General features: G+C 38.8%; 1 protein-coding gene across 6 annotated transcripts in view; it reads left to right on the forward strand.

Annotated features, from left to right (window-relative positions):
- SK (small conductance calcium-activated potassium channel) overlaps positions 1–21,481 on the forward strand; it is a 40,387-nt gene that overhangs the window by 13,852 nt on the left and 5,054 nt on the right. The window contains exons 2-7 of one of the 6 annotated variants that reach the window (XM_015980274.2): positions 5,784–6,037; positions 8,046–8,271; positions 12,412–12,651; positions 15,342–15,449; positions 20,193–20,537; positions 20,586–20,681. In XM_015980274.2, the coding sequence (XP_015835760.1) occupies positions 5,805–6,037; positions 8,046–8,271; positions 12,412–12,651; positions 15,342–15,449; positions 20,193–20,537; positions 20,586–20,681 (1,248 nt within the window). In that variant the 5' untranslated portion in view covers positions 5,784–5,804. The other 5 variants (XM_015980276.2, XM_015980278.2, XM_015980280.2 and 2 more) reach the window with 5 other exon arrangements.

Genomic DNA, 21,481 nt, shown 5'->3' on the forward strand with positions numbered 1-21,481 from the left:
CTATTTAAAGACACAGCTTGAGCCTTCAAGAAGAATTTTTAATCGCAAAAACTGGTATTAATAACACGGAATCGTGGACGACTTATTAATAATTCATACGTGGGAGCTTAAAAAATGTGGCCGCATTTATCGATGTTGCACCAATTTTTAAGTACGGTATTGACTATTCTGTCGTTCGAGCTGACACTATGAAGTGATAGGATACTTAGCTAAGTCGAGAATTGATTGACAACCAATCGCATCTGCATAATTTCTCACACAACAAACCCTCATTACAATCAAGAATTCAACTGACGTTTTATTTCATGTCAGTAAGTTTGGCATAAATCATACCAAACATATGCATATTTGATGCGTGCCATTAGTCACCGCTTTGTCTTTTTGTCACAGAATTGCCCTCATTATTGGCGACCTTTGTTCAAAGTTGTCGTTCCGGCCGTTTTTAATCTTGAATTTTGTGCACCACCTGTGACCGCGTCCTGAAAAGGCCATAATTGTGCGTGATGGCGCCCCAATTGCAATCCATTTTTGATAAGGCGCTTGATATCTTCTTCAAAATTTTATCCAATTGGGGAAAAGGGAAACGGTTATTTTTACGACAATAGACAACTACTGGTGCCTAAATTATTAAATCGCCACATTTCCCTACAGTAATTAATTACATGCACAGTGCTACCATGAAATTTTAATTGTTGCTCACCCTTAATTATTAAACATCCTCAAATACGTGATAATAATCAGTGAAAATGGAGCAAGGTTGTCAATGAAATGTAAATATAATAAATATTTTAGCCGGCCGACGTCGATATTGATTACTTTTTATGTGATAAACGGAATTTTGGTGAATGCTAATGCTTGAATGATACCTCCGATTATGGCACGGCCGCTCCGCATCCACCTGGATTAGCGCACACCTGCTGTCAATTCCAAATTTATTCCCAGATTAAAAATTTTGTTAAACAACATCAATCGGCATTGGGGGGCTTCGCCCAGCAACGCCCCAATTATCATAATTACTAAAATACAGCCCTACTGATTTTACTCCTGTAAATAAATGGAATAAATGACAGTTGTGAGATTCCGTCCAGCGATAAATTCCCGCTGAACAGAACAATGTTTATGTGGCAGAAGTCATAAAGGGGTAAACAAATTAGAAAGAACGGGCATAAAGTTTTTATTGCAAGATGATTTAATGACGTAAAAATTTCATTTATTTCACGTGCCATTTAGCCCGAGAGTAAGACATTCGGTTGCTCGGATTCGAAAAAAGTTAAGGGGTAGAACCGCTAAAATGATGTATATCGTAGAAAATATCCGTCATTTCGGCGTGCAATTAATTCGGGGTGTCGGAATCGTTAAGTTGGCAACATCTGTGTGATTCCGAGAATGCGATACATTCGCCGAATGGCGAAGTGCCAAAATCAAAAGGTGGATCAAGTGTTTGAATAAAGTTATCGTTTTGAGGCCGCGGTGCCATCAATTTCCATAGATAAATGAAATACAACTCACTTTAGCCATTATCAATGTAATTCTCCCGAAATTGAATTTAACTTGCAATCAAGAAATTCGTTGGGGTCGTTTTGGATTGACTTTTATGGGAAAAATTAAGCTGTTTTGTTAGAGAGGCTAGAGTAAGTCGGTTACGCATCGGTGGAATTCGCTGAATGCACTTGATCGGAAAAATAGGTATAAAGCGAGCAGCAAAAACACGCGCTTTCTCTGAAAGTTTCGATTGACTTTTCAACACTCCACTTCCATAAAAATAATGGAACTGCGCATTGTTGTGTTGCAAAAAGAGGAAAATACTCTTCTGTAATAAAAACTCAAAAGACAAAATAGCACACAATGTCTTATTGGACCAAGGCGCACTAGCGTTCTTTTCCGGGCAAGTGTGAATTTTTCGATGTGTTTACACTGTCATAGAATGTTTAGCAAAATATTTGCGGCTTTTGTTCGTTTGTTCCATTTGAAAGACATTATGGGAAAAATTAATGAATTTATAATAGCCACACGTCCTACCCTACAATGAAGCAATCTATTGCGTGATGCCTGTTTTTAAGTTAATAAACTGTACAGTTTTCTGGGTCGCGATCGTTACATGGTGCATATTCAAATTTTCCTCCATTTGCATTTGCATTGTTGTACGTTTTCGAACATTGGTCCACATAAAAACGGAACTATGCCACAAGAAATTTCCAAGCAGTTATGGAACTACGGCACCCATAAAACGCGATCTGTTTGTTTTCCCACCTTTCGAACTAAGTTATGCTGCCGCTGGCACTTTCGAATTGTAGCAGATTTGCAAAAAAACCCAATTGTTTCCTTCCCCACTCCAACTCATAAATAAATCAACAATAAAAGGTGTCGCACATTTTCCATACAAACGACACGTTTTCAGATTTTTATGCGCGGATTTATCGGGGCAGAATGTAGGTTTTAATGTTTTCATGCTCCAACTAAAAGCTGAGATTACTGAAACTTGGATTATTTACAGCACCGAACGAAATTGCACAAAACACATTTTAATGCTAATAATAGCCATTTCTCCGGCATAAAAATACATGAGGCTTTCACTTTCCACATTTATTTACGCAGTCTTGGTAAAATCATTCTTAGGTACCAAAACCTAGCCACCGAATCAATCATTGATTTTCAGTGCTATCTCATTTATCTGAATATTACACACATTTCATAGATAATCACTGTGTGTACGTCAGGATGACAAAGTCAGCTGCGATCAATTTTATTTTCTAAACTTTTCCCACAGCTCGCAGCTTAATAAAATTATTTATTTTGGGTAAAACGCTTCACGAGACGGCCGTGTATGGCGTAGTAATAAGCAAACACCAACTATCAGCCGACGAGTATACGTAAACAAAATTGAATATTATTAGATAAACATGGGTTTATTTGCTTTCGTGAGGTGGTGGGTCCAGTCCACTCAATCTGGCAATTTGTCCCCTATCGCCTCACGATCGCATCTGCACATTTCGGAACGATGTGCTTTATAATAGCCCTTTATCACTATCGAAACCGAGGGAGTTGCGAGATGTGGTGATAAGGAGTCGCTGGGAAGCATCACGTTTTAGCGCGGATTTTCCGAGGCATTCTCTTAATGAAAGTGTTTCGTGTTGAATTGTTTTTATTCGTGTTTAGTTTTGTCGCTCTAGTGCGAGTATAATAGCGATATGAGGTTACTAGATTTTCTAATGCTTCCTTAATAGGGCTTCAACGGACTTATCATTGTAAAGGGCTAACAATGGACTACCCTTTGTGTTTATCTTTGGCGATTCCCTTGATTCAAGTCTCTCGACCGTAAAATTATGTCGCCGTCTGTCTCGTACAGATTGTTAGCGAAAGGTTGACTTACTCGTGTAGATGAGTAAGCAATTTTTCAGCGTTATTTAATTAAAACACGAAACGCCTCATTGACGGTGAAGCCAGGGTTTCATTGATCGGAAACCAACTAGCATTTTCAGATGAACTTTAAGCCGATTTTGATACAGAAACAAAAATCACTGCGTCGTCAATCTCAGGAATATAAAAGAGAATTGGAAGTGAATGAAGCTTCTTAACTTTTTTAATGCTCAGGATGGCTAATATATTGTCTTTACGGTTGAAAAACTGCATGTACTTTAATCTCTGAAGCTCCATATTTTTTATTAAATTGTTCCGTTCCGGCTGCATTTCGAATATTAAGCATTCAATTAAAACAAACTATGTAGTAGCTTGTTAATATTCTGCGAGGTGTTTTACGAATGCATTAGCATTGCATAAAATTAACGTACTGGAATATTTACTATAAGGAGCAAAGTTGTGCCAAAGAGAAGTTTTCGTCGCGCTGAGACGGTGTGTGATTTCGCGGAATATCAAATTTGGAGTTTGTAATCTTGCTGTTATTACTCTATCGATTGTGGGCTGTTTATTAAATGAAAGAGCCCTAAAAATTGGATTTGCGCGCAAATAGGTGACCTAATTGGATTTAGGGTCTCAAGTTTAATATAAGGCGAGTCTCTAATCTAGTCACAATAAATTTTCTTTCCAATTGTATCGATTGGCAGTAAAACGTCGTGTCCGCTTGTTTAAATTTAAGGGAACATAGGAAATCGCTCGAAGATTTAGTGGAACACTTAGAAAGCAGTCGTCAATTCGAGTCAATATTCGTTCCCCGAAATTGGATTGAGATATAATTATTTCGATAGGAGAGTGGGTCACACCGATGAACAAAGCAATATTTTTATGCCGTGTGTAGTTTCGAAGTTGCGATGAAGTTTGAGTGGCTTTTCCAATAAAAATCGAAATTAATCTAATAAAAGTAAAGCGCGAATCTTAAGTTGGAATTCAATTTGATAAAAGCATTGTCTTGTCTTAATGAAATTTTTCTGTATAAATCGCTCTCCTTCTCCCGAGATTTTTCAAATACAAGGCGACGCCTCTAATTAACTTGTCGTTGAAACTGATCATAATCGTGGGATATTGCTTTAAGTGATATTGAATAATTGAGTGAAGCGATGGGGTAAAAATAGTCCCGTACCACTCTGTTTTGCAAGTATTTTGAATATTTAATGAAACTTTGAAATTTACCTCACGCAAATCAATACTTGCATTGACTTTTCTCCGTCTGTTCTTCAATCACACAAAAATCTCCGGAACGCGGTCATATCTCCTTCAAGACCTGACACCTAATTTGTGTTGCATGCGGGAAAACTAGCATTTCTAACTGAATATATTAGTTACCTCGAAAAGATTTTTTTCTTTGAAACCTTATAATGCAATCTTGATAACGCTAAACTAGACTGAATACAAGTTTGAATTATTTCTTTTATACTCAGGGGAAATCTAAATTGCTAAGAATATACACTCACATTTAACCTTTTTTCCTTAGTAAGCTTCCAAGTAGAGATTTAAAGACCGCGATTTGCTTTTCTGTCAACTGCTAATTGACACTTATCCGGCCACAAAACTGGTACGTGACCTTTGCCAGTGGCTGAACGCCAATTAACTACTTCTACAATTGCGGGTGCAAAATTTAGTGTTTTTTGACGAGGGGATGGTGCTTTAAAAGAAAAACATAAAAGAGATTCCTCGAATTGTAGTTAAGTCAATTAAGGGGTGATAGTCCGGATCCACAGATAGACGTTTCGGTCAAGACAATCATGCGTGAAAATCTCGATAGGCCAGTAAGGAAAATTGGGGAAAACTCTTAACAGTGTTAGAATCCCCGCGTGGGCGCGGCACACTTTCTCAAAACCGGCGTTCATTATTCATTACTTATACAAGCCACGTGTACAATTAAACTTAGTTATTAGCCCCGGATTTATGTTTTTTTCTATTTGTAACTAAGTGCCAGTTTAAGTTTTTATTAGTCACGAAAATGTGTTTTGTGCATTTGGACAATAACCGGTTTTAAAGCTTGTAGTAATCAAAGCAGAAATTTTACGACTTCCTGAAGAGCTTTTAGGATGTAATTTTTTTGCTCCACCTCTCCATAAACCGGTTAATTGTACAGTAAAAGCTCAAGGCTGGAAAGTGTGGAAAAGTGAATATTGCTATTAGGAACTCCGATAAACACCTTAATATCGATCTAAAAAGTCGATTCGGTAAGCGCTTAATTTGTAAGCTGTCGTGCGACAATCATGAATGCCGAAGTGAAAGCTCAAAGGACTGCAAAAACTCCAATTAGTCACAGGATTCTGACAGCTGTAGGGCTGCTTTAGCAACTTATGCGTTATTGAACTGTCGTAAGAGCTTTCGCTGTTTGTAATAATGAGGTGTTTTTCCAGAACCGAAGTTCCAGTAAGAAGATGAGTAGCCAAGACGAGACTGCTGGCCTGCTGGTAGCGCAACCGTCTCTCACGAGCACTTCTTCTCCGGCAAACTGCTCCAAACCGGTGCTGATGCGCCAAGAATGCACGACATTCTTGGTGTCGTCGCACCATCCTCAGCTTTCAGTGTTTTCTGACAGCGAGGAAGACGGATCTCTTTGCTTGGAGGAGAACAGCACTCGCTCGGTGCCGGACATTGAACTTCACTGCAGGTGAGCCCGCCGATTAGGATTAAGCGCGCTCGTCTAACTAGGCCTTCCGCTTATTCAAATTCCTTATTTCCTTGTTGTGGAAGCTGATTTTTCCTCGACAAAAATCCATTTCGAACAATAGAACGAGGAAAAGTTATTTCCATACAAAAACATAATCGACCCTAATCCTATTACTGAATGTTGAAAGGATGAAAAGTAGGACTGGACATAGCAGACTCGCATCAAAAGGCTCCTAATCCCCGTGGCCCTCCGTAGCCTGGTTCTCTTGACTTACTGACCACTTTCATGAAAATTAAATTACCCACTCATTTTGCACATTTAGTCCCGATCTCAAAAATCCGAAATAATGAAAAGTGAACGCATTCAAAGACGAATTCCGTGAATTCTCGAGTGCCAGGCCCTAACAAGCACCGTCAAGGACTCTTATCCTTCTCAAAACCTAAAAATCTACAAAGCTCCACTGAAACTACTACATAATTTATTAGTTGCATCTACAAAATGAACAAATAGACCAAAATTTCAAACAAATACACACTGCGCGTGAATTCAATTCTTGCTCGCTTCCAGGATCGCGTGAATAATTGATTGCAGATTCCACGACACGAAATACTCAATACGAAAAATATCGCAATTTCTGATTCAATAACTACAAATAAAAGTTGATTTACGGGTGTTTACTTAACCGCCATTCAGACATTACAGATAATGTTTTGAGAGACCAAAGCAAAGGAAAATTTATTAAAATATTCGGCAAAATTCCATTTTACATGGCTGCTCCCATTCAGCCAAGAAATAACAACTTGCAGCAATGTAACGTAATTTGAAAAAACTGTGATTTATTATATTGTGACTTGAAGCAATAAAAGTTTAGATGACCTTCCATTTATTTTTTTGATTAACCACCCGGCAATTTTAAATGAAAAGTAAATGGGATGTGTATCGTAAAGTTATTGATGGTCGGTATCGGAAAAAGCAGTCATTATGCATTAACAAGTTTCCAATAGACGTGTGAATTATTCACTGGAAATCGCAAATGCAAAGCGACTGAATTTCGCAAAGTGCACCGCGAAGTTAGTCCATTATAGATGTCTCGGATGAAGTCGGTTATGAATGGCAATGGCATGCATTAACTAATATTAATTCCATATCTATGTCTGGCGGTAGTTTACGACTCCATCGATTCGGGAGTTTGTCAATAGTTGTGATAAACTTGGAAGCGGGTCATTTAATTTAGCCCTCGCTTAAAATTTCAAACCGTGCATTTACTTTAATAAAAACCTCTCGAGAGACTCCTTCACATCCTGTAGAATTCATCGGAGACGCTTATATAATTCTAACATCCTGTTATCTTTTTCCTTGTGTATCTTAGCAATTCCAAGGAAAATTTACATCAGATTCCGCGAAAATTCTTTAATTATTTCTTAAAACACCCGGCAAGAATTTAATTACTACATCAGCGTCAGCTGTCGAAGAGCATCTCATACTTTTTCCTGCATTAAAAGGAACAGAAACATTCCCAAAGACTAAAAGAAAGATTAAGCTCTTAGCGTTTTGTCGGACGCAAGAGAAAATAATTAAAGCCACGTGCTGTCTATTTCCCCGATCGTAAATTGGGCTTTAAAATTTTACAACAATGCCGGATTAAAAACGAAAATTCGGTCGCACGAATTGGCTTTAAGATATGTGAAAATTATTGGACGGGTCTTGGGGTTTAGGGGCTTAAACAAATTTTATCTGCTTTTAATCCTTTACAAACTAATCCAACGTGGGTAAAGTATGGGGCAGGTGTACTGTATGTAAACCTTTCTCTTGATACAAAAACGCGTCGAAAGACTGTTTTTAATAATGTTTACTGTTCTATTGGTAGAATAAGTTTAAAATGAGAGTTCAGTTTTGGGATCCGGACAGCCATATGTCCGGTGACAGGAGCGGGGAGATTGATTTGTTTAATTGACGAGGGTAATTGGGTTGGGTGTCAGGCAGCGTTACAGAAAGTCGATTGTTTCAGGCTGGACGTGAAAGGATGCAAGCAGAACTTGTCGTCGAACATCCCGACGCGGAACAGGAGTTCATCAAATGCATTTCAGCTTGCGCCGTACACGTCGTCGCCGCGGGGGTTATTGGAGAGGAGAACGTCCCAGACTCCGGCGTCAACCCTGAAAATCGTGCGCTCCGTGTCAAGAGAGAGCGTGCGGTCCATTCACCATTGTACTTGTCCGTGCCTCAATGCGCCGGTAAGACAGCTCTCTGTTAGTTGCTTTGTATGCCCTGTATGAGAAGATTCCAGTACCCGAGCACTAATGCCGGAGCCTCGATGTCTCCAGCTAAATCTCCTCTAATCAAACTGAGAAATGTGTTGCCACATGCATGCCGACGACCGCATCAAATCAATTTATTTAAAAGAGGACGAATCCCAACGGCATGTGCAGACTAGATAACACAAGCCAGGTTTCATTACGGAAATTCCGAGCCCACAAACGAACAAACTCGGAGCTCGCTTAATTATTCAGAGACCTCCATATTCCACCCAGTCTGATAAACTTTCCCTAATCTTATTTAAACTTGTTTTAAGTTGACTCGAGAATTTTGCTCTTGCTATAATCTTACTTTCTTCGAAAAATTCACACCAATTGCGCTGAGGAATCGACGGACCAGGAAATGGCCCTGTTTGGTCCAGGTCCAGCAGTAGCTAAGCCTCGTCAATAACACTTCTCCACCTTACAAATTATCACCACCGTTACTGACTCATAAAATAATCAGACTCGCGCTAGAACTTGCGACAACTCTCGCTTACGAACTAATTTATGGTTCAGAACAAAAACAAAATACTATACTGGGGACAGTTTTACACAAACTTTCATTAAACCGTTATTAAAGCGATCTGTATTCACAGATCACAAAATGTTTACCAATCGTTGCAAACTCACTCGCACAATTCAACTTAATGGAATAAGTCGACTTCGTTAATTTTAACTGAATTAAACAATGTTGAAAGCAAATTTACCCAACAACGCTAATTAATGAAAACTGGAAACAAAAATAAATTAATTCGCAGAAAAGAAGCCTTCCAGTAATTCTGTTTAAGAAAATAATTACTCCCCATCCTCAACTCGATACCGTAAAACTTTATCTGTCACATACTCTTTTACAGAGTCGTAATGCGAATTGTACGTCGGATCTCAATAAAGAAGTTATGTCAGTAATAAGATTGGCGTTATTTTACCGTTTCTGATCTAGTTTTGTTACTCTCAGAGAGCGCTCAACGTCAACACTGATGCAAAGCATTTTTGTCGCGTTTGCTGGATGATTTTAAACGATGGGGGAGCTCCAATTACAAATATAATCGTTCTCACGCTGACATGAGCTAATTGGGTTAAATAGAGGTAGATTTGTCAGGGTTGTTTATTTATGTGCAGGCCAGGTTTGGTATTTTTGTGAAGAGCGTCGTAAAGTTGAAACCGACACACTTCCCGAAATGGGTTCCGAAGGTATCCGCACATTCATCAATATGTCTCAACAGATTTACTCGTATACTCCAATGCGTCGCTTGTGATAATCTCATATCGTCTTGATACGGTTTTGACGCTTCGCATTTTACGTGGGCGTTATTTAAATAAGCGTAAGGGTTGATAAAATTTGTTTTGTGACGTTATATTGTATTCGACTAAATCTTGTTAAAGTAAAATTATTTACGTAGGCGTGACAACGATACAAAAGATTTAGAACAAGTAGAATGGAAGAAACCTTAAAGTTTAGTTTTGCACAATGTCCTTATCGGAACATGTTTCTTCATAACCGCGCTGCAAAAAGTGACTTTTATGCCACATTTCGATTCAAATGCCTCGCTCACCAAAGCTGAAATATACCAGGGTAAGGCTGTAAGTAAAAACAAATCAAAATGACAATAATTACCAAAAAGAATTATTGCCTAATCCTTGGTTCGCCGTTCGCAGTCCTTCACAATTTATACCCTCATCCACCAGAGGTCAAATGTTCAACAACGTCATTTGGTGCCATAAATTTTACAGCAACTATAATTTTCCACCATTCGTAGCCCGACTAAGCGCCATTGTACTTTATTGTCATTTCGTATTTTTATACAACTTGGGCGATGAACTCAAATCACGACACGGCAAACCGTGCCTAACTACCCCTAGTATAAATTAGTCGATGTTTTATCATCACCCTGTATTCCATTTTGACTTCTAATCACACGCCCCATTTCGTTTGGCTCACAAGGCCATGTTCCCAATTTCCGACTACTTGTGTTTACCGTTATTGTACACTCTATTGTTATGTTTTATTTCGCACAGCATCTAATTTCCAGCAACTGAAATTATAACAGTCACATTGTCGTAAACTCACTGCAAAAATCGTGCCAGCGCCGGCCAATTCCACTAAAAATATGCCAAATAATTCATAGGCCCTCAAACCTGCCGGCAAAAATAATGTGAATATTTTCCGCCACGGCGAAAAATGGTGGAGGCGCCGGGCACTAAACCGTTTCAAATACATTTTATGGCCAAAATAAAAATTAATTAAAACATGTATGCACCTTTACGACAAAAATATTGCAGACTTTTAAAATTCAAATAAAATATAGTTGTTGCAAAAATGGTGGATGCGCCGGGAACATTCACTAAATATTTTCAATAATTCAAGCGCTCCCGGAAATACGAAAGAGATGCCGCCGGTAGACCGCTCCAACTCACTGAAGTTGCCAGTAAAAACTTTAATAAAATGAAAATTACGAATTAATTTCTCGTAGCACGGAATTTTCAGCAAGTAACGAGACATGGAAATAAAAATCTTGAATCATTTCGGTATGTTATTTGGAAAATTGGTGGACGCGCCGCAGCTCAACACGTAATCTCGCAAATAAAATAAAATGAAATAGGATAAAAGAAAAAGAATTTCTTTTGATGACGCACATTTGAAACCGGCCACGGTAATCAAATTCGCCGATCTAGGAGTGCTCTATGAGGGCGCTATTTTTGTGAAAAAATTGAATTAATGTAATATGTTCGAGGGTTTGAGAAATCGACTGTGTACGTTCTCATTTGGCTTCATTTAAAATTAAGACATTTTATGCCGCAAACAGGCCGTGAATGAGGAGAGCTTAGATACAGATTAAAATTTATTGCGTGTGGGTCTAAAAAACTCGAGAAATTTATTCTTAAACTGCGATCGTTTATTACCGGCACCCTGTTCAAACTTTCACAAACATAAACTTAGCTCGTTATTTAAGATATTTTCGACGTAAGTTTGAATTTTATCTGTCAATACGTATGAGAGTTCCAAATACCGTTATCTCTTTGCTAATCTCCATGTGGTGTTATGCGGATTAGCTTTTGTAATTGAGAACGCTATGGAATGTTATTATCTTTAAATTGGCCGTTTTGAGTAACGAATTCTTAGTGAGTTTACGTTACAAGTATGGAAATTGGATGTTACGAGGTAGAGCAACTGAGCTAGATCTGAATTGATGGGATTTTGTATCTTTGTTATCTTGGACTCGTTTTATTTAAATGTAGAAGATCTTGTAAATAATTCTTAGTGTATTGATATTGTTATTTTTGGCTTCACAACTCACCGCATTCTCACCGCATTTGCATGTTTAATTTAAAAATAACTTGAGAGCACTGTAAACAATATTAATAAAATAATAAATAACATTAAATGTTTGTAAATAAACCGATGTGTAGTTCTTTTACGAGTAGCTCGTACTTGTAAAAGAACGGGATACATGTTTGTTATGTAAATAATCGTTTAAATAACACGAATAAATCTAACTGAATGTAGAAAGAGGGAAAACTGGACAATAACACGACCGATAACGAATCGTTTCAATATTGCCAGATTCAAAATTACATTACAAAGCACGGGGCAAGTGCGCTTTGAAATCACAGATCGCTGTTAACTGCCATTATCTCAAAATAATATAAATTGCAAACAGCGAGTTATGCAGCTTTAATAAACATGTCCGTTTATCTGATTTATCATTAGGTCAAAATAACACACTTTTGTGTTTAGCGTCCCAGAGTTATTTCGAATTCGCTCCACGCGAGATTGGACAAAGATGAAACAATTAAGACCGATTGAAGAGTTGAATTACGCTTTCTTTGTTGAAAATCGTCTGCTATATTTGTGGTTATTGGCGTAGACGTTTGTATTGTCCAGGTTTGCCAATGGCCCGTGCTTTCTTACGTCCTGTTTCAGCGTCTTCACTAACCCTTGCACTGTCCGCCCGTACTGAACTCGTAGCTGTCACACTTCTCTTTCCTGTGTCTGTCTCTTACCAATTCCACATAACGAAATTGGTGTTCGGTGTGGAAATCTAGCGAAAATGATAGCACTTGGGTGGTGATTTGCAGGTATCATGCAGTTCATGTCCAGTAGCTCCACCGTCAGTTGTGACGACATTGCCTGGCTCCAGGATAATCCGGCAAAGTTCACAACCTGAAGCCTCAGCGCCGTGTTGTGGCTCGAGCTGTGTGCATGGCACGGCCCCATCCACCTCCCTGAGGCAGCTCCGGGACCATGGCGAAGGCGGCATCGCGGGAATTGCGGCGGACTCGCTCCGGATCAACGGCGCGATGCGGAATTTCCGCCAGGTATGAAGCGTGAAAATCCTTACCCCTCCTCGACTTTATTGCAACATCGGCCCTCTCTCACGCAAAAAGGGATTAATCGATTACAACATCGATTTTCAATCGCCGCTATCGATTGCGTTCTTGTAACAGTCACGGCTCGGCGCACGTGAACGCCGCTCTCTCATGCGAAACTTTCAACAACTGATCAAAATAAAGGCTCCGCCACCATTCTCATCACTTTCTCACCCAGCTCCTCCATCCTTGCCGGAACGGCACTCCGCAAACAAGAAAAACATTTGCGACTGCTTTTTTTGGGAAATATTCCCAACTATCCCCGTAATTGTTAAAGCACAAACATTTTTCAGCGGCTTAAATCCGTTTGTGCGTTCGCCTGAGATAAAACTTCTGCGATACAGTAGGTAATTTGTCTGCGATAATTTTGCAGCAATCGCGTTCAAAACTGTGCCTCGGCGAGTGTAATTTATTTAAACACTTTCGCCTGTGCTCTCTAGCGGCCGATGAATTTGGAAGTTGTTGATGTGGTAGTGACATGTCTGCGCCAAAAAGAATCCAGAAATTTGAATGCCTCCGAGCGAGTTTGGAATTTTAAAATTTGAACCGTACACGAACTGAACTAATTACTTTTTCTTTGTTGCACGAAAGTTTCCGTTTTATGCCTCCGACAATGTATGAAAAAATTATAATTTGATTTCGTCAGGCAATTAGTGTTTGCTTGTACGAAATGAAATTGTTACATTTTGATACTTCACTTGAGGTGAACAAGTCCCTCAGTCACGTTCCGGGCTCCCATCATGCTGTTTCTAAATTGTGACTTAGAAAATAATTAAGAAACGCAAACCCGCATAATTAGCACTCATTTCTCGATGGAAATTTCCCCAAGTCAAGTAATCCTATACTGGAGAGCAAACATGATCCAAGTTCAATTAAATCGGCGGAATTAAGCCTTTTGAAGACGCTGATCAAAATATCGAATGAGATTCTCGCAAAGAAGTTGTGGATGCTTTTGAAATCCGAATATTTAATTACAAATTCGATATCCTGTCTTATTAGACGGAAATATTTTGTGTGTGGGGAGACGCGTCCGAGCGTCTCGTTCTCCGGAAAATTGAGTTTTTCGAGTATCTTGTTTTGACGCCGCCGAAGCAGGCGTGCTTTTATTGTCCGTCAGGCGGGAGAATTTATGTGTAAAAATTAAAATAAGGACCGTTCGAAGAATCAGGCCAGCCGGGGACGCTTCTCCGGCTTTGAAATTTATTTTTCCAAGTGCTGCCAGCAACTAGGTAATTGAAGAGGGTGTAAGTTGCAAGACTACGAGAGAGGGCTGATGTTACAACGACGACTCTTCTCTTTCAGAACCAGAATCGATTAAAAAAGCGGGATTTTTGTTTGCTCGCGACCCGCCCTTTCAGATTTTGTAAACATCTTATTAAAGTTATTGCTGTGGTGCTTCCACACTGGCGGAAATCCAAATGCTTCGGTTTTGTTTACACCGACAAAAAGTTCGCCTCTAAATCAGACGCGACGCTGGTTTAATTGTTGTAATCACCTCATTGCTCATAAATTTTAACAAAAATCTACTTAACTCTAATTACCAACTTTCGACATTGATGAATGATTTGACCACTTTGTTCGAAAAACATCCCTAATGAATTGTTTGCCGATAGAGCAATACTTGTAACACATTAGCGAAATGTGTGGACTGAAAAACTCGAAATTGACGCGGATAACACCAAACAGAATTGCTGCAATCTGCGTACCCCTCGGAACAAAATTCTGCTTCACTCAAGGATAAAGGCGTCTTAATGCTGCACTGATCCCAATCAATTTCAGTTTACTTCGCGGGTTTAAGGGTAAATAAAGCAACTGCATTGGTTACGTTCCAGAAACCCCAAGTTCCGACATTTTGCGTAAAAACGAAAGGACAAATGTGCAATAATCGAAACAAGCATCAGTATTTTATCGTCATTATCGATCTGGTTTAGTCAAAAAGTAAGTCCATAGTTCGGATTTGAGAGTTTCGCCAAGTTAAAACTTTGAATTGGAATGGGTAATCGATACAATGGAATGCCAACAAAGTGGCTGACCCTCTCGGTGCAAAGAATTGTTTCCGAGAAAATCTTAATTCGCTGAATACGAAAGCATGCTTTTGGCAACACATCGTCTCGTAAAAAAGCTGATCTGGTTTACCCCAATATGTTACAAAATTCGGTCATGTCGAGCACACTTCAGTGAAAAAATTAAATTAAAGTTACACAGAAGGGACTGTTAGTTTAGTCAGCGCAGCGTCGCTTTCCGTCTGAAAGTATCAGTCGCTCCTTGATTGTAGGAAAGTTTGTGAAAAATTTTCAGGCGTCAGATGAAATGTGCTTTTATTGTGTCTCTGAAATGACGTACGCTTATCTGCGATAATTCGTCGCCTAAATGACAAAAATCCGCGAATGTAAACCGGGTGGGTTTATCTTTATGGCCCGCTGTCCATCGGGGCTATCTATGATTATTTTAGTATGTTTAGGTTTGATGGCTCGCAGTTTTGTTCCTCCTCTTCGGAAAGGAAGAGGAGCAGCAAAAGATTTTTTCTGTTATCGATCGACTAATCTGGCGATTGGTCGCTTGTTTGTGTGTTTGAACGAGGTGTGAGAGTGATATTTCGTAAGATGAGACGTGCAATCCCATAATGTGGTCCTACGCAGGGTTCAGGGATGCTGTCGTCCTCTCAGACCATGGCGCAAGCGCGCCGAACTCGACTCAAGCGCGCTCTTACAGAAGTAACCAGCGATACTGTGTCCTATGTGAAAACGGTGGGCTCATCAACTAGAGTCCTTTTGACTTTAAAGCTCGAAAGTTAAGCTTTTTTCACTTAACCTCAAACTGATTCGACGCTCCCATGCGATCAATCGCGGCCTTACTCTAATAAATGATGTGTTTGTTTCGCAAAACTACTGATATCACTCACTGCAATTTGAACTTTTCGCAGGAATGTGTCAAATGAGCAGGTAAACACTCATTTAAATCATATTCGCGCCACGGGCCATCAACTCCCGCTCTTCGCCGCTTTCAAACTTCACTCACCATTCATTATTATTTTCAAACAAGCACAATCGAATTAAAATAAAACAATATTTTTGCCAAAAGCTTGGCACGACCAATGATAAAAAAGCGCAAAGTAAACCACGTGTGCGCGCAACCGTTGTAATTTGAATTTAAAAGACTAATTAATGCAAATCCGGCAAATGCGTGAATTTGTTTTCTCGCCGAATGGGCGCTTTTAAGATCCGGCTTTGACCGCTAACGTGCCACTAGTTGTCCATAAAGCGCCCATAACGGCCGATTTTGTGCTTTGTTTTATGGAAGTGCGTTAAACATCCATAATACCGTTGTGCCGGCATAGAATTCGCTTCCATCCATTTTACGTAGTTATGCGGAAATTTATGTTTGAATTAAACAATTTATAAGCGGCGCGGCGAAGATTAAACAAATTCTTTACTCGGGAAAAGGCGGAAAAGTGACAAAAGAGCGAACGATGCCAGATAACATTTTTACAATTCGAGCGGATGGGAAGTCGGAAAGCGGGTCTATGTAGGGAATCAATGGGAATTTTTATATATGCGATTATTACCTCCCTTGGTGGTTTTAAAACGGGACGTTAAATGTCGGAATATTATCCAGCGTTATTGCAAGGGGTCCGCAAATGCGGGAATTTACTTTTCACCGTCGATTCGACGCACGTGATTTGGCATTTTGAGAATAAAATAAAATTTTTGAAAAAGGACAATATCTGGTAATGCCTCCTCTAATTAATTTTACTGTAGGTTTTAGGAACAGTTGGGCGACCCGTCCCTTTATCACCTGATAAAGTGGACCACGTGGTTATCAGCCCATCGCCAATTATTCATAACTTTCTTTGCAAGTCTTATCACAAAGTTTCCTCTTTTATCTATCTTTTGACCTTAAAATTGCATGTAAACCAAGCAATTAGAGAAGTTCACAAGTTTACAACTTGCATGATTTGTTACCCCGACAATTACCAATTGCACTTTCCACGGTGTAATTCAAAGTAAAAGATTGTACCCGTTGTTTAGGTAGAAAGTTTGCGACTTTTTTTGAGTTACCGAAATGCACGAAGAGGATCAATACAGAAAGCAAGAGTGCATTATTTTCGTTTTGTTTGTTTTTCTGGACGAGCAAAATGAGGATTGAAATGTACAAAAGATTTTTAAATTCGATTCTATTTGCAGTTCTTTTCAATCTAAAACGAACTAAACAAACACATTTTTGCCAGACGTGATACACTTTGAGGTTAAGTGAACAAATCTAGATTTGAGCTACACTTTAAGGTTCCATGTTTTCTCAAATTTGCTTTTTTATGTGTCTGCAAATTTTGAAAACAAAACCTTGAAAGTTTCTGTAGTGGCACCAAGCATATTGAAGGCATGCAAAATTTTTTGACCATTTGTGGTGATATTGTCATAAGAAGAGATGAAGAAAAAGGCTTAACAGCTAGTGACTTTGTTGTGACAGTTGAAGAATTAACTACAACGTAATAAATTTTTATAACTACAAAGAAATAAAACTTTATTACTGTGATTAGTAAACGAGATTACATTTGTAATTTTATTAGGACATGGAAAATCCGAGCTTTCAGAAAACCAATCCTGTCCAAACACCGTGATTGTGACTTTTTATTATAGATTTCCGTGATTCTTTTACTATTTTTTCGAACCGGATTTGCATGTAACTCGATTCTGTGTGATAGACACGTTCTGATTTTCAACTATCCGTCTTTGTTCCTTATTGATTATCTCTTATCTTTTTCACACTTCCTACAACACACGTTTTCGCACCAATTATTTTCCTAATGCCAGAACATAATTGCTTTAAGTTTTTTTAATCAAGATCCCGAAACAAAGATTTATTGTGATGCTAACAGCAAAATTAATATCGGATCAGAATCAAGATGAAGTATTGTCTTGTAATAATTAAAGTTGTGGTTAGAAACCGGAAAAACCGGTTTATTTCGAACACAAACATAATACTGCAGCAGCTCAATCAAAACCGGAAAAACCGGTTCGCTTCTAAATAAAACGAAACATAAAAAGAAAAGTAGACGAAACACAAAGAAGTCGATCCAACCCTAAGATAAATTTATTATGTGAAGTTCAACAAACTCATCTCTCGAAATGGCATTCAGATATGATCCGAGAGAATCAGTTCAAAGTGAAAATTCGTTTATTTAATCCATTTTCATGTTAATTACAAAAAACACTCGTGACGTTTCAGGGAAACTCGGCCGTTGTTTATATTTTCGTTTCACTTTCTGGATTGTTTTGACATGTGTATAATTTCTTTTGTGCAGGATATCAGTAGCGAATGTGCACTCGTTTTGAATTTGATTAAGTTGAAACCATCAAGCAGTCCTTAATGAAAATTTCATGTATTATTACAGCGACTTGCGGTTCCTGCTAGGCATCAAATTAAATTAATTCGTTTAGTTGGAAATTTTCGTGCAAGCACGCAGCCACTCCCGGCCGAACTACCAATGAAGTTTTTTAATTTCAAAAAATTGCCTAAGCAAATTTTCAACTATTACTCAAAACTCCGACAAGGGTCACTCTCACTCACCGCAATAACTAATTATTGTGAACAACATAATCAATCACTAAATAGATTTTACTCGAAAGAATTCTGATAAACACGCACATTATTACATTAATTGCCCAAAAAGCAATTGTGATTTATAGTTCAATTTGTGCACGACTCCGAAAGCTGAAATATGCTGAGAAGTGAGAAAAGTTGAAAACCCGAATTATTATCCTCGACAAGGAATAATAGTGCACTAAAAACCGTTTATTTAATTTTGCTAAAAGTATATCCAATACAAAAATGCAAAAAACACGCGTAACAAAACTTAATACTAAGTTTTTTAACTGAGTCCGGATTCCAGAAGAATTGGATGTTTTGTGAATATCACTCAAGAAAATGGTTTGGAAAAGCACAACTCTTTGATCACCTCGGCTTAAAAGCTTTCCAGCTTTTAGCTTACAAAAATCAAATTTCTGCGTTAATAATGCATGTGTGTGTGAATGAAATGTCAAGGAAAAGTCGTTTCACACAACTTTAAATAAATAATGTTTGGTAGTGACAGCCAACTGAAAGGAAAATCTGTGAGAAAGTAATCTTCAAATTGCATTATCAAAAATTCTGTGAATTTATTTAGCTTTGCTAAGTTATTAGAGTAGATGCGAACGCGGATTGCTTGAAAACATTTTGATGTACAGTTGCAAATGAGTGGACTCCAACTAGCTGTCAAGTTCATTAAAAATATGTCGAGGGTTGAGGGTGGAAATTTTAATTATGCAAATAATGAGAAGTGATTTTTCTGACATTTTCCGAGCGGTAATGTAAAAAATGGCGTCGTTCCGTTCGATTTATGAGACCTTTGAAGTACTTTTGATTGGTTTGGAAATGGAATTGGAATTTCCGATATTGGATAAAAATTTGCTGGGTAATAAGCCTTTTTCTTGCATTTAGCCATGTTGGTAATTTCCAACCCAAATGACAATATCTCTGAAATAGGATACTGAACACTTGAAACACACGTCATTAGGTTAGTGACTCACGTTTTCACGATAGCTGCTTTCCCCATCACACGCGTGCTTCTTTACACTCATCTCCACCCTTTGAAAGTAACACAATTCGTACTTCAAAGACAATATTGTGTTACAAGTTGTTTTTTCGGTGGGACGTAATTACAGATAATTGCGTCCGGGAGCGGAATTGCGTACAGAAGCACGCACCGTTTGTAAATAGATTTTGAGCCCCAAACTCGTTCAAATAATAATATCGTAGCTTCCTGCAGAGACACACAGAACGCTTACTGTAAACAGTTAAATGAGCTTTATGCAACTTACAATTCCATTCCATCTGTACATGTGCCCCAACAAGAGGGGGATTTCTACGGGCACTCGTCACCTCCCGTAGAATGTCAGCAAATTGTCGGTCACACGACCGCCAGGGACGCATCAATTTTTTAACCGAGGTGACGAGCTTTACCCGCGGTACAAACATAGAAATCCCTTACGTTTCTTCTTATACAACAATTTGCTTTTAGATATCGCAACTATTTTAACACAACGTTTCCAAAACAAATCTCGTAGGACTACAAGATAAACAACCACTACTTTTTCCCGACACTCTTTCAACGCTTTCTAAGTGTACACTAAATGACAAAGTTAATGGCACCTCTCTATTAGAAGCACCCCTTCAAAAATCTGCCAATGAAGCTCTGGCTCCATACTTTGTCACTTAATGTATCTCTCCGAGAAGACGACCGGGAGTCGCGACACCGCCCCACACTGCCAAATTTTGCTTATCGGTGAAGCCTTTGTGTTAAAATAGTCTGTTTGTTTTTGGGAAGTTGCTTGGATTGGGTCGTTAACACCGTCTCTACGGCTTTGAGCTTAGGATTTGTGGGGCCGGTGTTAACGCCCCGAGAAAAATCGCGTTATGCGGCTATCTTTGGACTTGTTGTAACTCGCTTGCAGCTACGAAAGCCCGTCTCGACTCTCTCCATCCCCGGAGCGGTGAAGAACTCGAGCAGGGACTCTGCCGGCGGAAGGATGCAGCAGGAGGAGCCGGGAGTCGCCCTCGTGGGACACGTGGACTACCCCCGGTACATGGAGGACAGGACTATAGGAAGCGGCGTCTACAAAGGGCCTTCGTCTGGAAGTCTCAAGCACAAACCCAACGTGGGCTATCGGTTAGGCCGGCGCAAGGCGCTTTTTGAAAAGAGGAAAAGGATTAGTGATTACGCTCTTGTTATGGGGATGTTTGGGATTATTGTTATGGTTATAGAAAATGAACTCTCAAGTGCTGGCGTTTATCGCAAAGTAAGCACGGACTCTTGCGTAACCGATCATGGATTGTTTATGTTCCAGGACGATTTTTACTCAATTGCGCTCAAAACTCTGATATCTGTTTCGACTGTGATTCTTTTAGGCCTCATTGTGGCCTATCATGCTTTAGAAGTGCAGGTAAGCCGTCTAGTTCCCAAACTCACACAACTGGAAAATAACCAAAAGGGTCGCCCTTAAATTGACTACAACTCTCGTGTAATTTATTTCACGACGTCCGTAATTATGTTTAAAAGTTATTAAACGGGGTGATTTTTCTAAATCGTTTGCATTGCAAAATTAAAAAAATCGTGTAAACGAATTAGTGGATGTAACTCCACAGTGGATGTTAATCGACTTGGGCGAATTTAAAATGCAATTTCGCTATTATTTAACACACTCGCTGAATAAACAAGTATTGATTGAGCGAAATTGCAATTCTGTGTATTTTCACCAATAACACAAATTTCAAGTTAGGGAATGTAATAATATATCAGCTTACATAATTCAAGCCAACTACTAATTAACTACATAATACTTTGATAACAATGATATCAACACCGAGGACAAAAAGGAGCGTCCAAGCTCCGGTGAAGCGCAAAGTTTTGTTATCAAATTTCCATATTTAAATAATTATTAGTTTAGGTCAAACTTATTTGAATCAGTTCGCCCCATAGTTAACAAGATACTCAGCAACCACTACACCACAAATTAAGTTTGGAGCGAAATTATTATCTCGGCAAATTGAAGCGTAAAAACGTTCAATGTAAAAGTTTTGTCTTGAAATGAAAATCAATAAATTCATAGTAAAGAACCTTTCAAAGCGAGACGCAATAAGACTTTCTGACTTTGAAATCTCTTATTTCCCGACTGGAAGACGTAAGTAAATTTGCAAAAAAGTGGCGTAAATAGATGAAAATGAAAATTTATTATCTCTTCTT

The sequence above is a fragment of the Tribolium castaneum genome, chromosome 10, assembly GCF_031307605.1.
Source record: "Tribolium castaneum strain GA2 chromosome 10, icTriCast1.1, whole genome shotgun sequence".
NCBI lineage: Eukaryota > Metazoa > Arthropoda > Insecta > Coleoptera > Tenebrionidae > Tribolium > Tribolium castaneum.